Source organism: Eufriesea mexicana, unplaced genomic scaffold (assembly GCF_001483705.2).
Source record: "Eufriesea mexicana isolate 0111107269 unplaced genomic scaffold, ASM148370v2 scaffold549, whole genome shotgun sequence".
NCBI lineage: Eukaryota > Metazoa > Arthropoda > Insecta > Hymenoptera > Apidae > Eufriesea > Eufriesea mexicana.
In genome coordinates this window covers 14,124-31,853 of record NW_016908719.1, presented here as the reverse complement: position 1 = coordinate 31,853, position 17,730 = coordinate 14,124, and the positions used below count along the sequence as shown (strand labels likewise).

The window sequence follows — 17,730 nt, the reverse complement described above, 5'->3', positions numbered from 1 at the left end:
TCGTGTTATCCAATAAAAACTATATTACACATTCAAGCAAAATACTTACAAATCATTAATTGTACAACCTCTTTACTTTTAGTATTATAATCAAAATTTATAGAATTATTAGTCAATTACGAATAAAATTTTAAAACATTTTAAGAAGATTCATATATGTACTAAAAAAGAAGAAATCCATAATAAAACCATATTATTGATTGCAAATTAATTATTATCCTTTTATTTGATACGTAATACATCGTTTGTGAGGGTATAATGTAATTAAATCAAAATTTTTTTATAATTCGTTATTAATTTTTGGTTTTTGTTTATACTAATTTAAAATCAAATAATGCATTTTTTTATAAGCAAAACAAGATTTTATAATGTTAATTATTTTCGCAAGTATTATATAAAATACATACGAAGTAATCATTATATTAATATTATTAAGAATATTATGATTACAAATATTATGTACAAGATATAATAAATACTTAATAAATATTTCTGCAAATCATATCCTTTTCGTTCTCTTTAATTTGTAAACTATCTTATTATTAATTTCTGTATACATATTTCAGACTTTTGTCTGAAGATGAAGACAAGAAAAGTCTGAGAGATTTCCCAAGTTTTAAAATACATCGATTTCATCGTTTTTTCACGTATATTCAATAGATAATATTAGTCATGAATTAATTCATATCCAATAAGAAATGTGATCGCTTTTCCAAGTTATTCTATTGGTTATTCTTAAGTAATGTATTAAGTTCGATTTTCATTATTGAAAATTTATTTTCTAGTTTTCCTTTCCGTTTGGCAATTGTTTTATTCTTCCACTAAATTTGCGACACATCATAAAAAGTAGTGGAAGTAACGTAGTGTAGTCACAAAAGCATTTAAAAACATTTGTAACTCAATCTTAAAGTTGACAGTTGAGTTACTTTGACGAGTTAGACGTGTGGCAGACGACAGAGAACTTTACAATCTGTCATTTCGAAGTTTATTCGAATAATATTTATTAAACATTAGTAATTTCATAAAAAAACGACTTTCATTATACAAATTGTTTTAGTAGTTTATAACATCATGAGAGGATAAAGTACGTTGATACGTGCATAAGCTATCCATATTTTCATTCGAATTGAACAACAGGGTTATGAGGCTCCAATTTCGAAGTCTCGTTCGTAAATATTTTTTCTGTGTTTTTAGTATAATTTGTGTATTACATGATGGCTGAAAAATGTAAGGTATGTAAAAATAATTGATTATGCGCATAACTAAGAATTAACATGTGTATGAAATTACAAGATCAGACATTAAGAAAAATATATTTTAATTAATCAAGTAATAATTAGGAAATTACGTATAGTTGGAGGTAAATAAATTTGTACTTATTTAGCTGATCTTGATCTCTTTGATATACAGGTATTGCTGGCTACCATATGTGAAAATTATTTATTATAATTACATATTTCAGGAATGTGGCTGCAAATGTGTGAGCTGCAATCAAAATGATGGTCAACATGGAGAAATGCATTTGCATGTCGAAATAGAAAATTTACGCCAAAGTTTAATGGAAAGAGATAATCATATTGTAACAATGGAGACTCACTTTCTGAACGAAGCTGATAAGTTTCCAAATGGAGAATTAGCCTCTATGAAGGAAGAACTTTTAATTTGGCAAGAAAAGTATTCAAGATTATATGACGCTCATAAACGTGTTCAAAAAGTAAATCAAAATCTGGAAGATAAACTGTTAAGGATTGTAGATAAATGTGAAACAGAAAAAAGTGCATTTACTAAGGATATTGCAACTTTATCTCATAGATTAGCTGATGCAAACTATACTATACATCGTTTAACCCAAGATAATGTATGTTTTTAATATGGAATTTCAATTTTCCTTTTTTTTTTTTTACTTAATTATAAATAAGATTTTTAGAAATAATTTTTTATTTCAGGAAAAATATAGAAATGATGTAAACTTGGCAATACAACTTCTACAGTGTAAGCCTTCTAACTTTGTTGGACAAAAGTATGATTCGGTAAGTCATTTTTATAACATTTATTTGAGTGCAAAATGGTAATTAAAATGTAGGAACAGTATATAAGAGTGAATTTGTTTTAGTTACCCTCCGAGGTACAAGCCAAAGTCAGGACATATATTGCACAAAAGAAGTGTTCCAATGATACTGCACCTCCGGATGTAAAAAGTATTACAGTACCAATTTCTACATTTCCTCCAACAGCGATGGTATATAATATAACTAAGCCTACAGCTGAAAACAATAGTGACGATGAGACAGATGAATCTAAGCCACCAGTAGATATCGTTTCGGCAGCGATAATGGCTAAAGTTTTAGAAGATCGTGAGAAAGAAAGAGTACTTGGCAAGCATTGTGACACATGTACTTGTCACAGAAGTATTTTAATGGTCGATGCTGAAACTCAAACTAATACGCCGAATGTTGTTTCTTGTAACGAATGTACAATGAAGTATACACAGTGTCTGGACAAACATTCTGATACTATGAAAAATATTGACAAAAATTGCCAAAATAAAGGAAGTCAAAATTCTTTGGTACATGTAGTTTATCATGAGGGAAATGAAAGTGTTAGTAGTAAAGTACAATATCAGAACAATTGTACAAAGAATACTAATCACCAACAGTTATGTACAAGAGATAAATTTGTAAGTAGAAATGGTAAAATTATAGACAGTTTAAAAGAGGATGGCCGTGTAAATGTTAATACGAAAGTTAATTTTAATAAAAAAAACTCACTACGTCGTAACGATCCATCACACCAAAGTGTATTTCAAAATCAGAATGAAAATGGGACTAAGCAAGCAATACCACAAAAAACAGGTGATACATGCGTTAACAGTAAAATAAATACAGATAAAGGAAAACAAGGAAAGCTGAATAAAAAGTACGAATTACAAATCGATGACAAATTCAATTCAAATTCGTGGAATAAATTGGATAAGAAATCTTCCAATTGTAGTCAGATAGTTCCTGAAAATTATAAAAATTATTTAAGTAAAACAGAACAGAGTCACATTGACATCATTAACGATAGATTATGGAAAAATGAGTGGACGAAATTAAAATCACAGTCTAATACGAAAGAGAACAAAGACAAAGTAAACAGCGATATCGAGATCGATATAATTAACGATAGGGCCTGGAAAAGTGATAGATCAACACAAAATTCTTCTCATCCAGCGCAATTAACTTTAATAGAAGTCAAGAATATTGACAATGTTACACACCAAAATGATTCGGGGCAGATGGAAGTGGCCACTAGTCCAAGTTTTAGTAGCGATAGTATTGTAATTTCAACTTCCGATCCTTCCAGTAGTTCTAGTGACGTCGTTCAATCAACTGGGATACGTTTGCATAATACTGCTAACTCGAAACCTAATAGTCAAAACAGAGTAACTGGTCCAAGGAATTGTCTCGTAAGAGTAACACCTGGATCGAAAAATATTCTGTTAGATAATGCTGGACATTATAAAACTGTATTATACACTAGTGGAAATAGTAAACCAAATACTGCTTTAGTTCATTCGAAAAAATTGTCTCGCTCTGGATCTGAAAGATCAATCTCAACAAGTAGCGAAGAGAGCACCCCGATGTTACTACATGACAATAACCAATTACAAAGAGTAGCTGAATGGGTTCAATCTTCAGTTCACATGGATAATTCTGGGTCAAACTGTACGGAATTAAAACCTAGCGAAAACCTGATCGATAAAAGTTCTTCGTTAACGTATTTAAACGAGTCACAAACCAAGTCCAAATCGGTCGAAAACGACCGAGAACTATATAACGATTCTCCAGAAAGTAAATGCAAGAACTTGGCCGCGAATGTTGAAGAGTTTGGAGAAGGAAATTTAAACAATGATGTAAATAATTTTTCACCGAATGTAAATAACGCTGATTTAGATAAAGAGAAAGATTTAATATCTTTCGATGTTCCAACCGAAGAGAAGAAAGTTTTGGTCAAAACTTTCAAGAAGGCAGTCACTGGGGATATCGATTACGAGGTCAAGATCACTAAAGAAATGGAAGAAACTTATTTAAAACTTGCAGCGAGTTTAGATCCTGTCGCGTTAAGTTTATCAAACACGGATAATGCGGATATAACGATCGAAAAATATAGGAAAGATCATAAGAGAATTCAAAGGAGTCACGATAAAGCGGGATCAAAAGTGTAAAGTATTCCAGCAGATATTTCAATCAAATTATTACTATTTCAGCAGGGAGTTCCTTTAAAAATAACAGAGCATTATTTTTTGTAACTATGTGAAACTAAGGCTGTACCAAGAACAGTAGCTTAGGGTAAAACATTCTATACACCACTGCAGATATAGAATTATATTTATTTAATTTGTATAGTTGACAGTAATACCGTAATATTTTTGCCTTTGTGAATGAAAATTCGGTTTCACGGCAATCGTGCAACATTGCTCGATATATCGTTATTTAAGGATTACATTAGTCACTTCTTTTGTAGTCAACGTGCGTAATTTAATTCAACCTAGTTAGGGATAGATTAGCTTTTTATTCAATTCTTTTTATATGTAAACGATATCGAAATGCTTTGCGACCAGGATGCAATGGATGCTTTCACTTCGCTTCTTCGATTCTTTCCGTCTTTCCTTTAATTCTCTACAGTTTTGTATAGATCAATCGAAATCGGAAACATAGCCCGACTAAATTAGATGACTAAACTTTTATTCTTGTTACTGCGATTAAATATTATAGTTTATGTGTATTCAAACGAGACAATATTTATCAAAAATTCGTTGTCAAGGTGTTGGAACGCTATGTTCATAGTGCAGTACATTGATGCGTGCTACTTCCAACAACTGCAGCCACGTAACGCGAATGTTTCGCGTCCCGATGGTGAAGTCTTTTAAAATTCATTTGATACGAGAAAACACCGATACGACGATGATACTTCGGAATGTTAACGCGTAATCTCGAAGTTCTATTTAACGATCGTCACACGCAAATAGATGATAACGCGTTGTTATATTTTTTTCGTACGCGTATGCAAGAATGGCAATACCCAGTAACGACAATATTATTGTTCTAAAGAATTATAAATAATATCCGTGGGACGTTTTATGAATTTCGTTGAACACGTTCACGCGGGACGAATTTATAGAAATCACGAAATAAACGTTCACGTAACGGAGATTTATTTCAAGATCAAGATCAAAGATCATCGTCTGTGTTAAAGAGTAATCATGGTACCAAAGTTAAGAATATGTTTAGTATTTCTTTAATGTATCGCTTGACTTGGTGTGTCATAGTATAATAATCTATTTCCTTTCGCATGTCTTGTCACGTCTTTATTTTAAAGAGTGCTTGCAACCTTTGTGGCAGGATAGGAATTACAGTACCAGAGGCATGTACTTAAAGTGAACTGGATCGTTACCTGATTTCGGTGTTAATTCAAGCTCGCTGTATTTCGATCGAATCACGATCGATCTGTCAAAAACAGAAAACAGAAAAAAGGAAAAAAAAATAGAAAAATGGAAAAGAGGAAAAATATTGCAACAGATAAGGAGAGAGAGAGAGGGAGAGAGAGAGAGGATGTAAACTTTTACTAACGCTACGAGTATTTTAGTGTTCTTCTATGCCAATAAAAAGAATCACTTCGAAATTATTCCCTATACCGTATTTTAAATTATTACGAAGGATAAATTGATCAAAAAGGAAACAGGCTAACAGTGGCTTTACGAGGAAATATTTAGCGGTCACTACAATCGTCATACACCCTAATGATTTCTCCAAGTGAAAGGATCAAATGAAATTGCGATCCACGCCATTTTACCAAAATGAGATTGCATTGCGTTTCGTGGTAAACGCGAATATTAACGATTTAACATTCGTTAATCGCAGAATAACGTTTCTCCCAGTTTTTTCGATTTACCCAACAGAGCATTCTGCGTGGAAACGAGGATTGCATAGAATGACCCGGTGATCGAGGATGAGCATTTAACGAAAATTAATTAAAGTTAACCATGGTGCCGTGGACAACACGTTAAAGTTGCGAACCTACGCGCAAATGTAAATATCTATTATATACACATACGTATGCAGCAAGAAGAAAAGCAGATACCTTCGCGTCCAAGGCAAACGTCGGGGAGGATTGCGTATTTTTAGGCTGTTCACCTATGCAGAAACTCGAACAGCGATGAAATTTCGAGCGAAACTCCGCGCGTTTCGCGAACCCGATTGATTTTTATCGTGACTCGTTAAGCGCAACGCGTTTTGAGTTAACGACCATTAATTAAGGAGGGTGCATGAGTCACCGGTATATCGGTGCTCGAGTTCTGAATATACAAAGAGCAATGAAAAATATCGATTGTGAACACGTCGCCAAGTATATTTCCGTCGGTTTCAATTTTTCTCAGGTGAAACAACGTCTCTGCAACGTGCCGTCTACGAAAGTACACTGGTAAACGAACGCTGTTATACAGAGGATATCGAGGAAACGGTGCTTCAGGGATTTGTAAGTTTATAATGCTTAGCAAACCGAGTAAAAGGTATCTAGTCGAGTTAAGTTCGTTAAATAATCTACACCTTCTTGCCTTCTTCTATACGTATCTCTTCTATCCCGAGTTATAGCCGAAACTTTCGAAGCAGCCTTTTCTCGATACGCTTTGCAACCAGCATCGAGTTCGTATTTATCTAACTTTCATCTAATCTTTTCATCTACTTCCACGAAGAGTTATCAACAAAGGGGATATCGCAGGAGGAAGAAAGCACGAGTAAATAGAAAGAGTGGCGCGATACGCGTAGACGGAAAAGTTGGACAGAAAGCAAAGGTTCACCGAGCTTTATCGATTCGTCTGTTCAAGATTGCACCGTTCTTTGCGGTTTTGCTCGCACGAGCGCGTATGTTTCGCTCCGATTCGTTTCGCGGATGACACGACGCAGCGAAACGCGTGTACCGATAGCAAAACAGCTGCGAGAACGAGATATCTCCGATTTTCTTAACTACCTCGTTACATTTCTCAGACTTCGATAAGGAGAAAGAGCGTAAAACGAAGTGGACGTTCGGCGAAGGATCTAGCGCTATTTATGGATCTGGCACGAACGATCGAGGCGCATCGATCTCGGCTGAGATTTCATTGAAACGGACTGATCGCTTTGAATTTCGCACGGAATTACTTCCCATAGCAAACAGTTACCCATTTAACTCGAAGTCGGATGTACCATATATAACGCGGCGACGATGATTATGTAAACTGTACATATACAATCGAATAAAATGTGTTTAAAAGGAAACCGGTGGATTTTATCTCGCGTGTACTTCGATACGCCATTTTGCAATAATTTTAATCGCGCCGACATTTTCGCTTGCCTACTCCCTGGCCCGTGTATAAGGCCGATTTCCAAACGGAGCTTGAAATTAATTTATCGTCGGTGTTACAACTCGAAACGATAAACATCAACATCGTGTTTCCACTTGGGATGTTTTTGATAAATCTGATCCCGATGTAAATTTTTGCGGCGTTAATTTGGCGCAGCCGAGTTACCGCAAGTTTCAAGCCGCCGCAGAAAACACACATGCACGGAATCGATCGCGCGATCGGGCCGAGCCCAGCTCGCTTCAATCAAGCTAATGTTCCAATAATTTGGATCCAGGTAGACCTAGCACGACCAAATGAATGAATGAACGGCCTCGCCTGCCACGCCGTGTTATAGAATACTCTCGTATAACGCGTGCCCGTCCGATATATCCGATTATCCACAAGTGTTGTAACACTTTTCCCGGTGTACGGGATCCAGTGTGTGGGCGGACCAGAGGCTACATTTCCTTCCACGATCGATATTACGTAAGAAAATTAGCAACAATCCCATTTCCTGCTATTCCCTTTTTATCTCTCTCGTCGCACAATCGCAAATTACCAACCATTTTTTCCTCAGTACACACGGAGAATACTTCTAAACGCCCACGCGACGAGTCTACGTGGCCTCTGCACATTCGAAGAATCGCACTGATGCCTCACCTTCGACAAACCCCTAAGGAATACTCAAAATTACTTCGACGTCCTCTACCCACCGCTGATCTAAAACTGTCCAGCCAAACACAACTGCACACCGCTTACTACGCGACCACGTACACCATGTGCAACCAAACATCCTACGAAAGGTACCCAGAACCCAGTCCCTGCCGAGGCTACATCGCTATTCCAAGAACCACCACCGCGGAATGCACTTTTCAAATAATAATCCATTTAATTCAGCTCTCACCCCGCTGTCTGCCGGTCAGATTTCGGATGTCCACATCGGAAGTCGCCCGATGACCGACCACGTTTCCTCGACGCCTGGTCATCGCGCCAGCGCCTCCCAAGTGACCAGCTCGTACCCTCGCTTTCTCGACGAACCGTCGAGCCGGCCAACCCCGCGGCAGTAAGGACGCGTTCGTGCTCACGCGAAGACGCGGACCGACGTCGCGGCACGTCGATGCCGATTACCGACGCTTCCTTGAGGCTTGCATCCTCGTAAATGCACCCTGCCCGGCGACTCCGGCTCGCTGTCCACCTGGTAGCCAGGTAAGACGTGTCTCTGCTCGAGACAGACCACCGTCGGGATTGCTTTGCTTCAGGTGACACCGTCAGTTTCGGACTAGTTCGAGAAGATGGTTTGACAAGTCGGGTTGGATCATCGTGAACGTTGTTACGGAGCAAGTGGAACGTTAGGGGGTAAACGTACGAAGTTGTTAGGGATAATTGGAGACGGGACACGGTGGAATCTTGTGAAGTACGCAAAGTTGTGAGCTGTTCCAAAGTGTTTAGAGTTGAAAGCTCAAGGTGGAAGCTAGTGGAATTTTTGAACGATTTAGTTTCGATTACTTAGCTTTGGAAGTTGAGTCTCGGTCTGGAGATAGGTCAGGGTGATCTAAGGGGGCTGGTGTAGTCGCTTTTTGAATTTCTGACGCATTGGTGGAATTCGCGGGGCGCGTGGTTCGCTCTCGTGACTAGCGCACGAGGTCGTGCTTGAAATTTCATGGGTCATACCTTTTTTTGGTCTAGTCGGATAACATCTGTTACCGAACCAACGTGACTGTAACGGCCACCTTGACTAGCTTCGTTGATGCTTCGTCAGGAATACGCGTCGATATACTTGTTGCGGTTCTTCCTTTCCAGTGATTCTTCCTTCAAAGCGTTCCTACTTGGCTGTTGGTCTTCGATTCAATTTCGAGACACTTTTAGACACGGGGTAATCGGGAAGCAGCGGAACGCTGGGTCGAATCGCGGCGTGAATGTCGAACGAGGTACTCCTGGTTCCTCCTGAGGGAAGAAAAGCTCACGCGCCTTCCTCGTGGCGGTCTTTGCGAGCGAATTTGAATCGGATCGATAAAAGTCCAACTGTTCCACTTAGGCAGGTAAAATTCTATGGAATTTCCTCCTCTGTTCACGTTGCTCGTGACTGTTTCACGAGTACCCTGCTTGGTATCAGCTACTCCTTATTATTACACCGTCGAAGTGTAACGTTTCAAAAGGAAACAGAGATCGTTCCACCACCGACACTGATCGATGCAATCTGTCAAGATTCAGACGACAGCCTAAATACTTTTCCACGTTTCTTTGGTAACAGCCACTTGCAAGGAAGGTGTGATCACTCTATTTAATATATCGCTTTTTGTCGTGTCCACGGTACCACGGAATTAATATGCATGCACACGTTTATATTTTCGCTTTTGATCGATGACAATTGTCAGGGCACACGATGCCTGGAATGGACTGGTGAGACCAGTTTGAATTAAAGCAACGACACAGTGTCGCACGCGAGAGGTTTCCTTGCAATTCGAGAGCGAAAAGGAATGCGTGTACGTGTGGGCTTGATTGTTTCCGTGGAACGGAGGAAAAAGCAGAGTCAGACGCTAAAGGGGAAGAAAGGAGAAATTACGCAGCCTGTAATTCCTACCACGATCGAAATATATCGTTCCAAATCGCACCCTCGAAGTTAATATCCAGGTTTGTTCCGGCGTCGGAGGAGGCCTGTACTTTGTCGTTGCGGCGAAGTAACGAGTCGTAATGAAATGAGGCGTTGAAGCGTTGTTTTGCATGGGTGGAAATTCGTATTAAATTCTTACAGGCTGCAACCGCAATTTCCATCGAGACAACCGAGCTTAAAAATTCGCCGCGAGGTAAAGACATCGTCCCATTTCCGGTTTCAAACGCGACTTTGCCATTTGTCGATGGAAAAATGCGTGGCCCGTTTCCTACTTAAAATTCAGCTTCGATTCGTTCGCCTTCGAATCCATAAACGCGCCTACCTGCTTTGCCCCGACTACTATGTTCTTTGCATTTTTCTAACGAGCATGCTCGCTCTTGCTTCCAGCGAAATTCTGTGAAAGAATAGGCTTAGCACGTCCACTTCTGATGAAAATCCACGCGACATATTGAAATGGTAAAATTGTTACAAAACCTTGGGAGATTTTCGAAATTTTATATTATTTATATATAGCATTAAAATTATATAGAAAACTAGAATAGAATAGCAATAGAGTTGGAATACTAGAACGCTGTAATGCCTAACCTAAATATAACAATTAAAGCAAGGCAGTAAAAATAAATAGCTGTACGAAGCACCAAGCAAGTGCATTAATTTTCGAAAATTCCAAGAATACAGTTAATCACTGTTCACTATGAATAGCTCACATATAATTACGTTTCTATCTGAGTAAAAATTAATATTAATATCTTTAATAGCATCCGTGTATATTTCCAGTTATTAAAAGCATAACCAGCTCGTTTGCTAGTCTAATGTTAATTCCAGTATCCGCCATGACAGTCGGCGTGTTAAGGTACTCGCACGCAGAACGAACGCAGGAACAAAGAGGTATCTTCTCGAAGGTACAACCAAAATTTCCCATTGTTCGTTTATTTTCGCGACACAGGCTACTCGATCCCGTCGCTTCCTCTTTGGAATAAGAAACGGATTCTGGCGATCGGGAAAGCTATCGACACTCGGCTCCCGGATAACAACGATGCATCTATGCAAACGCTGAAGGGAGAACGAGACGTGTACACGCGTAACAATTAATTCGCCGGTCTTTGCTCGACTGCCCCGTGAAATAATCGGCTGTTACATGATCGTTACGCCGCGAGGAACTTCCTTGGCCGACGGAATACACAGGTATATACGCAGGGAGTTACGAGGGGTCGTTGATCCTTCTTGCTCGTAGCCGATTCCAGCGTTTTCCATTCTCGTTAACGGCTCGTTGATTTACTATTTCCCCGAGTTTCCCGCCTATACCAGCCTGATAAACGCGACACCGCGATTATAAATGCGCGAAAGAAGAAAAGCCGGCGTGACCGGCGCGGAGCGCTGCCTAATTGAATCGTTGCGCAACGGGTGCTAATTAAAAGTGACGTAGGTCGCATTGCCGCGCCTCGTCGCCGCTAAATCGTTATTTATAACATCGATCATGGGAGGTGTTTCGTCTGGACCCTCGTTAAACGAGTCTCATCAGCCTGACGAGCGTTAAGCTGCCGCGAAATTGAGGCGAGTCCGAGCGGAGATGCGTCCTCGGCTCGTCCCGGGGACGACGAGCGTATTGCTGCTGCTGCTTGCCGAGCTAATTGATCGAGTAATCGGCCACGATCTTCGTATTTCGTTTCGCTTCTTTTCTTTGCTCGATGACTCGGAGAGCGAGTGAATAAGAGGAACATTAATCGTATTCCGAGTGTCTAGGTGAAGGGTCGTTTTTGGCCGAGATTCTGGTAAAATGTACTCGAACTTGTGGTTTTCGCTTCTTAACATCGAGGATGAGAGCCAGAACGAGGATTTCAGCCGGGAGTTTAAGTAACGTTTAAACGGTATTCATTCTCTTACGCTTTCAGCGCATTTTCGATTCCCGATTGCAATTAGATAGAGTGCACGATGCATACAAATGCACCTGGAAAATCGTCGATCACGTCACGTGCATCTGCATTCGTATTTCACGTGTGGTTTTCACGGTGTCAAGGTCACAAATTAATCTTTTCCAACGATTCTCAGAGTCGTGGCGTTCTATTCGAAGATAAACCGATACCAGCGTTCGGCCTACTTGCCGCCATGTTTGTATCACTAAAGCCGTTCCAGAGACCGATGAATTCGTTTCTACCTAATCTGATCATCATTGCAAAAAGAACCAGACACGATTAACCGTTTCTAAACCGTTTCTAAACTGTATTCGAACCGTTTACACACCGGTTCTTCGGCATTTCCCCGATCCGTGCAAGTGCGAGCCGCTCCGCGCATTCTTTATATATTCGTCCCAGTTTGAGCGTTAAAACGCGTCCATTGAATTTCCGATTTACGATTCAGCCTAATTTCAACCTAATTACCGGAAACCATCTCGCTCCACGATATGCCGCGAACAGTCGAGTCGTGTCCCACGACAGGGAACGTTCATTTCGCTTCAACGATTTTCTCTATTCTGCGTGTCTAACATCCTCGTCGATTCTCCGTTGTTCCTCGACATTTACATTGGACCCGTTGGAGAATAGAGAAGATGGCGAGAATTTTTTCCATGCAAAGCAACCGCCTCGTTCTTCCACCTCCATCGTCTTCTTCCACCTCGGCGGACGCTGGGGTAGAGGCTCAGTTGGCCGGAGATAGCTTCTGCGATTCACGGGAGACAGATTTCTAGAAAGCGTGCAATAATTCTCGGGAAGCGTACTCGCACGTATGCGAGGACTCGCGAATCCGCGCCTTCATTGGCCTGTCCATTAATTCGAAACAACCGGCCATCGTAAATCAACGCATCGCCGACACGAGCCATCGTGAGTCACATTTCGGCCACGAGGTCGTTCGCGCTTGTTCGCGCTCGATTCTTCATGCTGACCAGCGTGTCCCAGCGTGGCGATTCGCGGAATGTCATTGGACACGATGCAGATTCTTCGGGGACCACCGTCGTGGCGCACGTCTACGCGGTGCATCGCTTTTGTTTCCTCCGGATGGCGCCTGGATCGTCGTTACCTCTGTGATTATTTTCAATTCTCTTTGTGACGCTCGTCGATCATTGTACATACGTTCCGTGCATCGTGAATTTAATCATTCGCGCACGATCAAAGCCCCCCGTGTCACTGGGTTCCCGAGAGTTCTCACAGTTGAAGTCATAGCTGGATAGTTGGGATAATTTGGGATTTCGGAGGATTTTATGGTAATCTGGATCTTCGAGTGATCCGTGACGCGTGGTACCGAATTTTCGCGCACCTGTGCCGAGGGATCGCAGTGCAAAGGATGGGAGATTAGATACGAGTGATCGAAGTATGTAATGATTTAACACTGACTCACGGCACGGTGGTGGAATGCCAATAACGTGGATTTAATTTTCACGGACGCACGTAATGCGAGAAAGTTGATGAATTTTTCAAGGTGGAGGATGCACCAGGTGTTTGGTTAATGCAGTTAGTCGTAAGAGAATGAATAGAGGAAACTTCATGGCAGTGAAACGACGTAAGATTGATCGCGATAATAAAAGAATATACCCGTTTCGTTAGATTCCACTGGCCTATTCCTTAATGCACTTTTATTTTTTACTGCACTCACGATTATCCGTTTCAATAAATTTAACACGTTCGACGTGTTGAGTCGTATTTCTATAAGGAAGAAATTGATGCAGGAATCCCACGGTATTAAATCATTTCTTTACGCGCTGAACAATTGCAAGTTTCCCTTTTGCTGCTGCTCGATCATAATCAAAGATGGAGAACATTAGGGGCACACGGTCAACGCTTCTACGGTAAAGAGCAGATAAAATATCTTGGACGTTTACTTTTGTGCGAGCATATTTAAAATCTAACGAAAATTTCGGTACCCAAAGATACTTGAAAAATACGAAAGCTGTGCAAAGGAATAATTAACATTACGAGAATCGTTGGAAGAGAAATTACGTATTCGGAATGACACGCTTTCGAATACAAGGAAGAGGGCATAAATATGAAGGACGAAAAAATTAGCGAATGAAATTTCTTCGAAAAGTTCATGCAACTGGCACAGGAATTTTAACGAGACAGACAGAAATGGAGGAAATCTTCTAAAATGCACTTTCTCAGGAAGAATCCTCGAAGGCGGGTATTCATCGCTGCGTATCGTCATCGATCTTCTTTTCCCCTTTCGAGCATCGACGGACGCGAAGAATGGAAAGAGGAAAAAACTGGAGTACGCGAATCAGTCGAGGGAACACATAGAGAATGTAGTTCAACAGCGTCACGGTATCGCGGTAATAAGCATCGCGAAGCTAGCGAGACCGACGCGATCGAGTCGAGCATTCCCGCGTATGAGAGCGTGAATAAAATGCACGGAGGCTGGTGTCCGTTCCACGGGGCCCGCTACAACTAGAGTGAGTAATTGCAACCGTCAACGAATGATCACGGATGTTGCACGCGGGCCCGCTAATTGCCAGACCAAGCTCGAACCCGATCCTCGAGCGGAAAGCGGTGGAAACGGAGAAGGAATAGCCTAGACGCTGCCAAAGACCCTTCGAAGCGGTACCAGGCTCGTTAGGAACGAACAGACGGGCTAAATGTTTCAGAGGAGGCTTTTTGCGCGAACTTCCGGGGACCAGAGTCGGGTGTTTGTTCTCGCGTAACCGTGCAGAACCGGGGAGCGTTGAAAATTTTGCGTGAAACTGGCGGGAACGAGCCAATTCGATTACCATGCTCGGTGATCATCGCTAATGTATGAAGAAATGGGCTTTTAAACCGTGTTTCTCTCTCTCTCTCTTTTTTTTTTATAAATATTCGATGGTTATAAAGGAGTTGGGTAAGCTGGATTTAAACGGAATTATTAACGCCGTTTCGAGTGCTCGTCGATGACGATGGCTCCGATGACGCAATCTAGAGAATATGAAATTCTAATAAGCTGCAGTTTCTCCGGGTAGTTTTAGATGTTTTTCGGTGTTTTTTGAAATGCAGTTTTCTAAAGTGCAATTTTTCACGTGTTTCAGGTGAGAGCGACAACGTATTTTGGCGTCCTCCGCATCTTGGTCGTCTGCATGAAGGACTCGAGGTACCATCTCTTTCTTTACGAGTTGGGCGACGTTCGCGTCGTTGTTTAAATACTTAGTCAGAGCGGTTTTCGAGTTTCTGGAGTGTTATTATGTCAGGCAGCGATTGTTAAAGCGTCCCGGGTCGTTTATTAGCGTGCTCAGCGTCGTGGAGAACTTTCATCGGGCAGGGAGACGCTTTTATCAAAGTAAAAGGGACTAGAAAGTTTGGCTTGCGTCAGCTTGCCGGCGATAGCGCGATGTCATGGCAAATATTATGGAGGCAGCCGGAATTATAAAGTCTAGAATGAAAACAGCGTTCGGTGTACGTTGGCCCCTTCGCAGTGCACTGAGTCATACCTAAGCAAATTGCGTTTGCACGACGTAGACGTTTTAGGATTGCGGAAGATAAGGAGATCGTAGAACGTGCACAGGCTAGAGAGTTCATTCAGCGTAGTTAGGATGGAAACCGAGGAAAGTTTTACCCACAAGCGTATCGTTTAATTCCTGTTGCCTCCGTTTCGCTAATTCTTATTTGGAAACTAACTTGCGAGTAATCTGTGGGATAAGACTGAATTAATATCGCAGTGCCTCGAAAGGTAATTAAAACTATTAATTTACACGAAGCAACTTTAACGTTGTTTAATCCTTTGCACTCGAGGGGCGATCCTCAGTCGCCGCTTAATCACATTCTAAAGATCGACGTTAATTGATATACGAAATTTAAAATTACCCAATGATGCGTGGAATATCGAAATAAAATAATTCTACGTCCTAATTTATATACGATTCCTTATTTACCGTTTTAAAAATATCTTCGTATTACTATTTCTCCGTAACGAAAAAATCGCCGAGTGCAAAGGGTTAAAATCTCCTTGTCAAGCCTAGCTTATTCCTTTCATGACGTTTTAGTAGGGTTACGTTTAATCATTTCCAAACTAAATATATTCAACGTAAATCTTTGGTTAACTCGGCAAACTTCTAATTATCCTTGCAGCAACAGTGCAGACAAAGAGAAATCCCTTCAACCCTCTGCGGCCCAGGTCATGTTCCATACTTTATCTCAACTGATTTATGATTTCCAGTGAAAATGATTTCCAACTCGAAAGGACTGCAGAGGGTCAAATATACCATATCTGTCGCTTAAAGTTCCCGACCGCGACAAACGGAAACAAAATACCGCTTACCTCTTCTTGCCATTGAAGCGTTGCTCCTCGTAGCTTCTAACAGTTGCCATAAAACCGAGAACAATCGAGAGGGGACTATGAAAGGGAATATTGTAAAAGCGAACGACTCTCGTGACTTTCGCGTTACAGCTTCGGGGCCTCGAAAGGATGAGGCGGCTCGACGACGGCCATGCTCAACGACCGCCTCCGTTCAGGGTGCTCGCGGCACCCGACGGGAATTACCTGTCACCCACCGCGATGCCGCCGCCACCGCCGCGTGCACCCGACCCCTACAAGATCGCGCCCTCCGCCACGTCGTCCTCGAGGGCGCACCGCCGGTCCAGCTTCGTCATCATCGCGGACTCGAGGTCCGTTTCTCCGGAGGCGAGGAGTCCGTCGCCGACCTTGGCAGTTGGCAGAGTCTCGCCGTTCCGAGGACGCGGCTTCAGGGGACCACCGCCGCGATCCAAGTCCAGGCCCCAGTCTCCCGAAACTGGGGACGCTCGTAGAAGAGGAAGGATCGAACGACGAGGTGAGATTTAAGATAAGAGCAAGATGTGTCACAATTTTGAAAAGCTTATCGAATGTCCTAGGAACGTCGATAGATTTGGGGTCTCGTGATAGCGGAAGAGCATAGTTGATTCGAACGATACGGTGTGCTTGTAAATTATCGTGTCAAGCGAAGCCTGGATTGGATTGATGGCGAAACGACACAGTTCAAGTCGCCCACGCTCAGGATCGTTTAGGTGCTTAACGTCAAGTAGTGGAACAAAAATTGTCGATTAATTTTGTATCTGTAGTTTAGTGCCGTTAAATTTTAACGTCTCGCAAACCGTTGTTAACTACAGGCAGGAAGGGAAGCAGTCTAAATACGAAATTACTAATTCGGAAGTCGTAATATTCGTAATTTTGAGCTCGACTGATTTAACGAGCACGCCACGTCGTTCGAAGAAAACGTATGTGACCGTGCAAGGAGAAAATGGAACGATCAAGATCCTTTCCTTTTAATTTGCAGTTTCAGTGTCGCAACAGAGCAGCCCGAGGAAAAGCTTGATTCCCCAACCAACGCGGCAGCGTTCGACGTCCCTCAGCAAGTCGACGGAGCGTCTCTCCTCGCCGAAGCTCAGCCGCCGCGTGGACTCGCGGGCCCGTTTGAACACGACGGATTCCAGGAATCGTTTGAACGCCTCCGGAAACAGTAACAGCGTCACGAACCTCGCCTCCCGTCGACAGGCCACGAAGACGCCCAGCAAGCTTTCCCCGATCCAAGGAACTCCGACGAAGCCGGAAAGAACGCCGAAGTTCACGAAAAGAGACCGTTCGAAGGAATCCACGAGGTTGTCGCCGTCGAAACACCAAAAGTATGCCGCGTCTCCATCGAGGCACGCCTGGAACGCGAAGAAACAGAACCACGAGAAGGGTCCCGCTCCTGGGAAAACGCCGGCCAAGGAACGGCTAACGTCTCCCTCGAAGATTCCGCTGAAAACGAACAGAGTCAGCTCGAATTCCTTGAATCCAGCTAGATTCATCACTCTTTCCGACCAGCCTTACGGCAAGAACAAGAAGGCTG

At 41.8% G+C, this 17,730-nt stretch overlaps 2 protein-coding genes across 2 annotated transcripts in view; both read left to right on the top strand.

Moving 5' to 3' along the window:
- Positions 1–1,179: 1,179 nt before the first annotated feature.
- On the top strand, positions 1,180–4,397 carry LOC108545799 (uncharacterized). Its single transcript, XM_017897582.1, has 4 exons — positions 1,180–1,232; positions 1,463–1,858; positions 1,947–2,030; positions 2,114–4,397. Exons 1-4 carry the CDS (start codon positions 1,212–1,214, stop codon positions 4,205–4,207), a joined length of 2,595 nt encoding a protein of 864 aa, XP_017753071.1. The 5' UTR covers positions 1,180–1,211; the 3' UTR covers positions 4,208–4,397.
- Positions 4,398–12,878: 8,481 nt separating this feature from the next.
- The window catches only part of stum (mechanosensory transduction mediator stumble), a 6,662-nt gene continuing 1,810 nt past the window's right edge, over positions 12,879–17,730 (top strand). Inside the window, exons 1-4 of the mRNA XM_017897559.1 lie at positions 12,879–12,987; positions 14,956–15,017; positions 16,311–16,692; positions 17,176–17,726. Coding sequence (XP_017753048.1) covers positions 12,879–12,987; positions 14,956–15,017; positions 16,311–16,692; positions 17,176–17,726 — 1,104 coding nt within the window. The remainder of the gene's footprint in view (positions 12,988–14,955; positions 15,018–16,310; positions 16,693–17,175; positions 17,727–17,730) is intronic.

Excerpts from the sequence above, each read along its gene's own strand:
- LOC108545799 (XM_017897582.1), top strand. The coding sequence starts at position 1,212 with ATGATGGCTGAAAAATGTAAG. Across the intron at positions 1,233-1,462 it reads TGATGGCTGAAAAATGTAAG|GAATGTGGCTGCAAATGTGT; the intron begins GTATGTAAAAAT and ends TACATATTTCAG. Across the intron at positions 2,031-2,113 it reads TTGGACAAAAGTATGATTCG|TTACCCTCCGAGGTACAAGC; the intron begins GTAAGTCATTTT and ends AATTTGTTTTAG.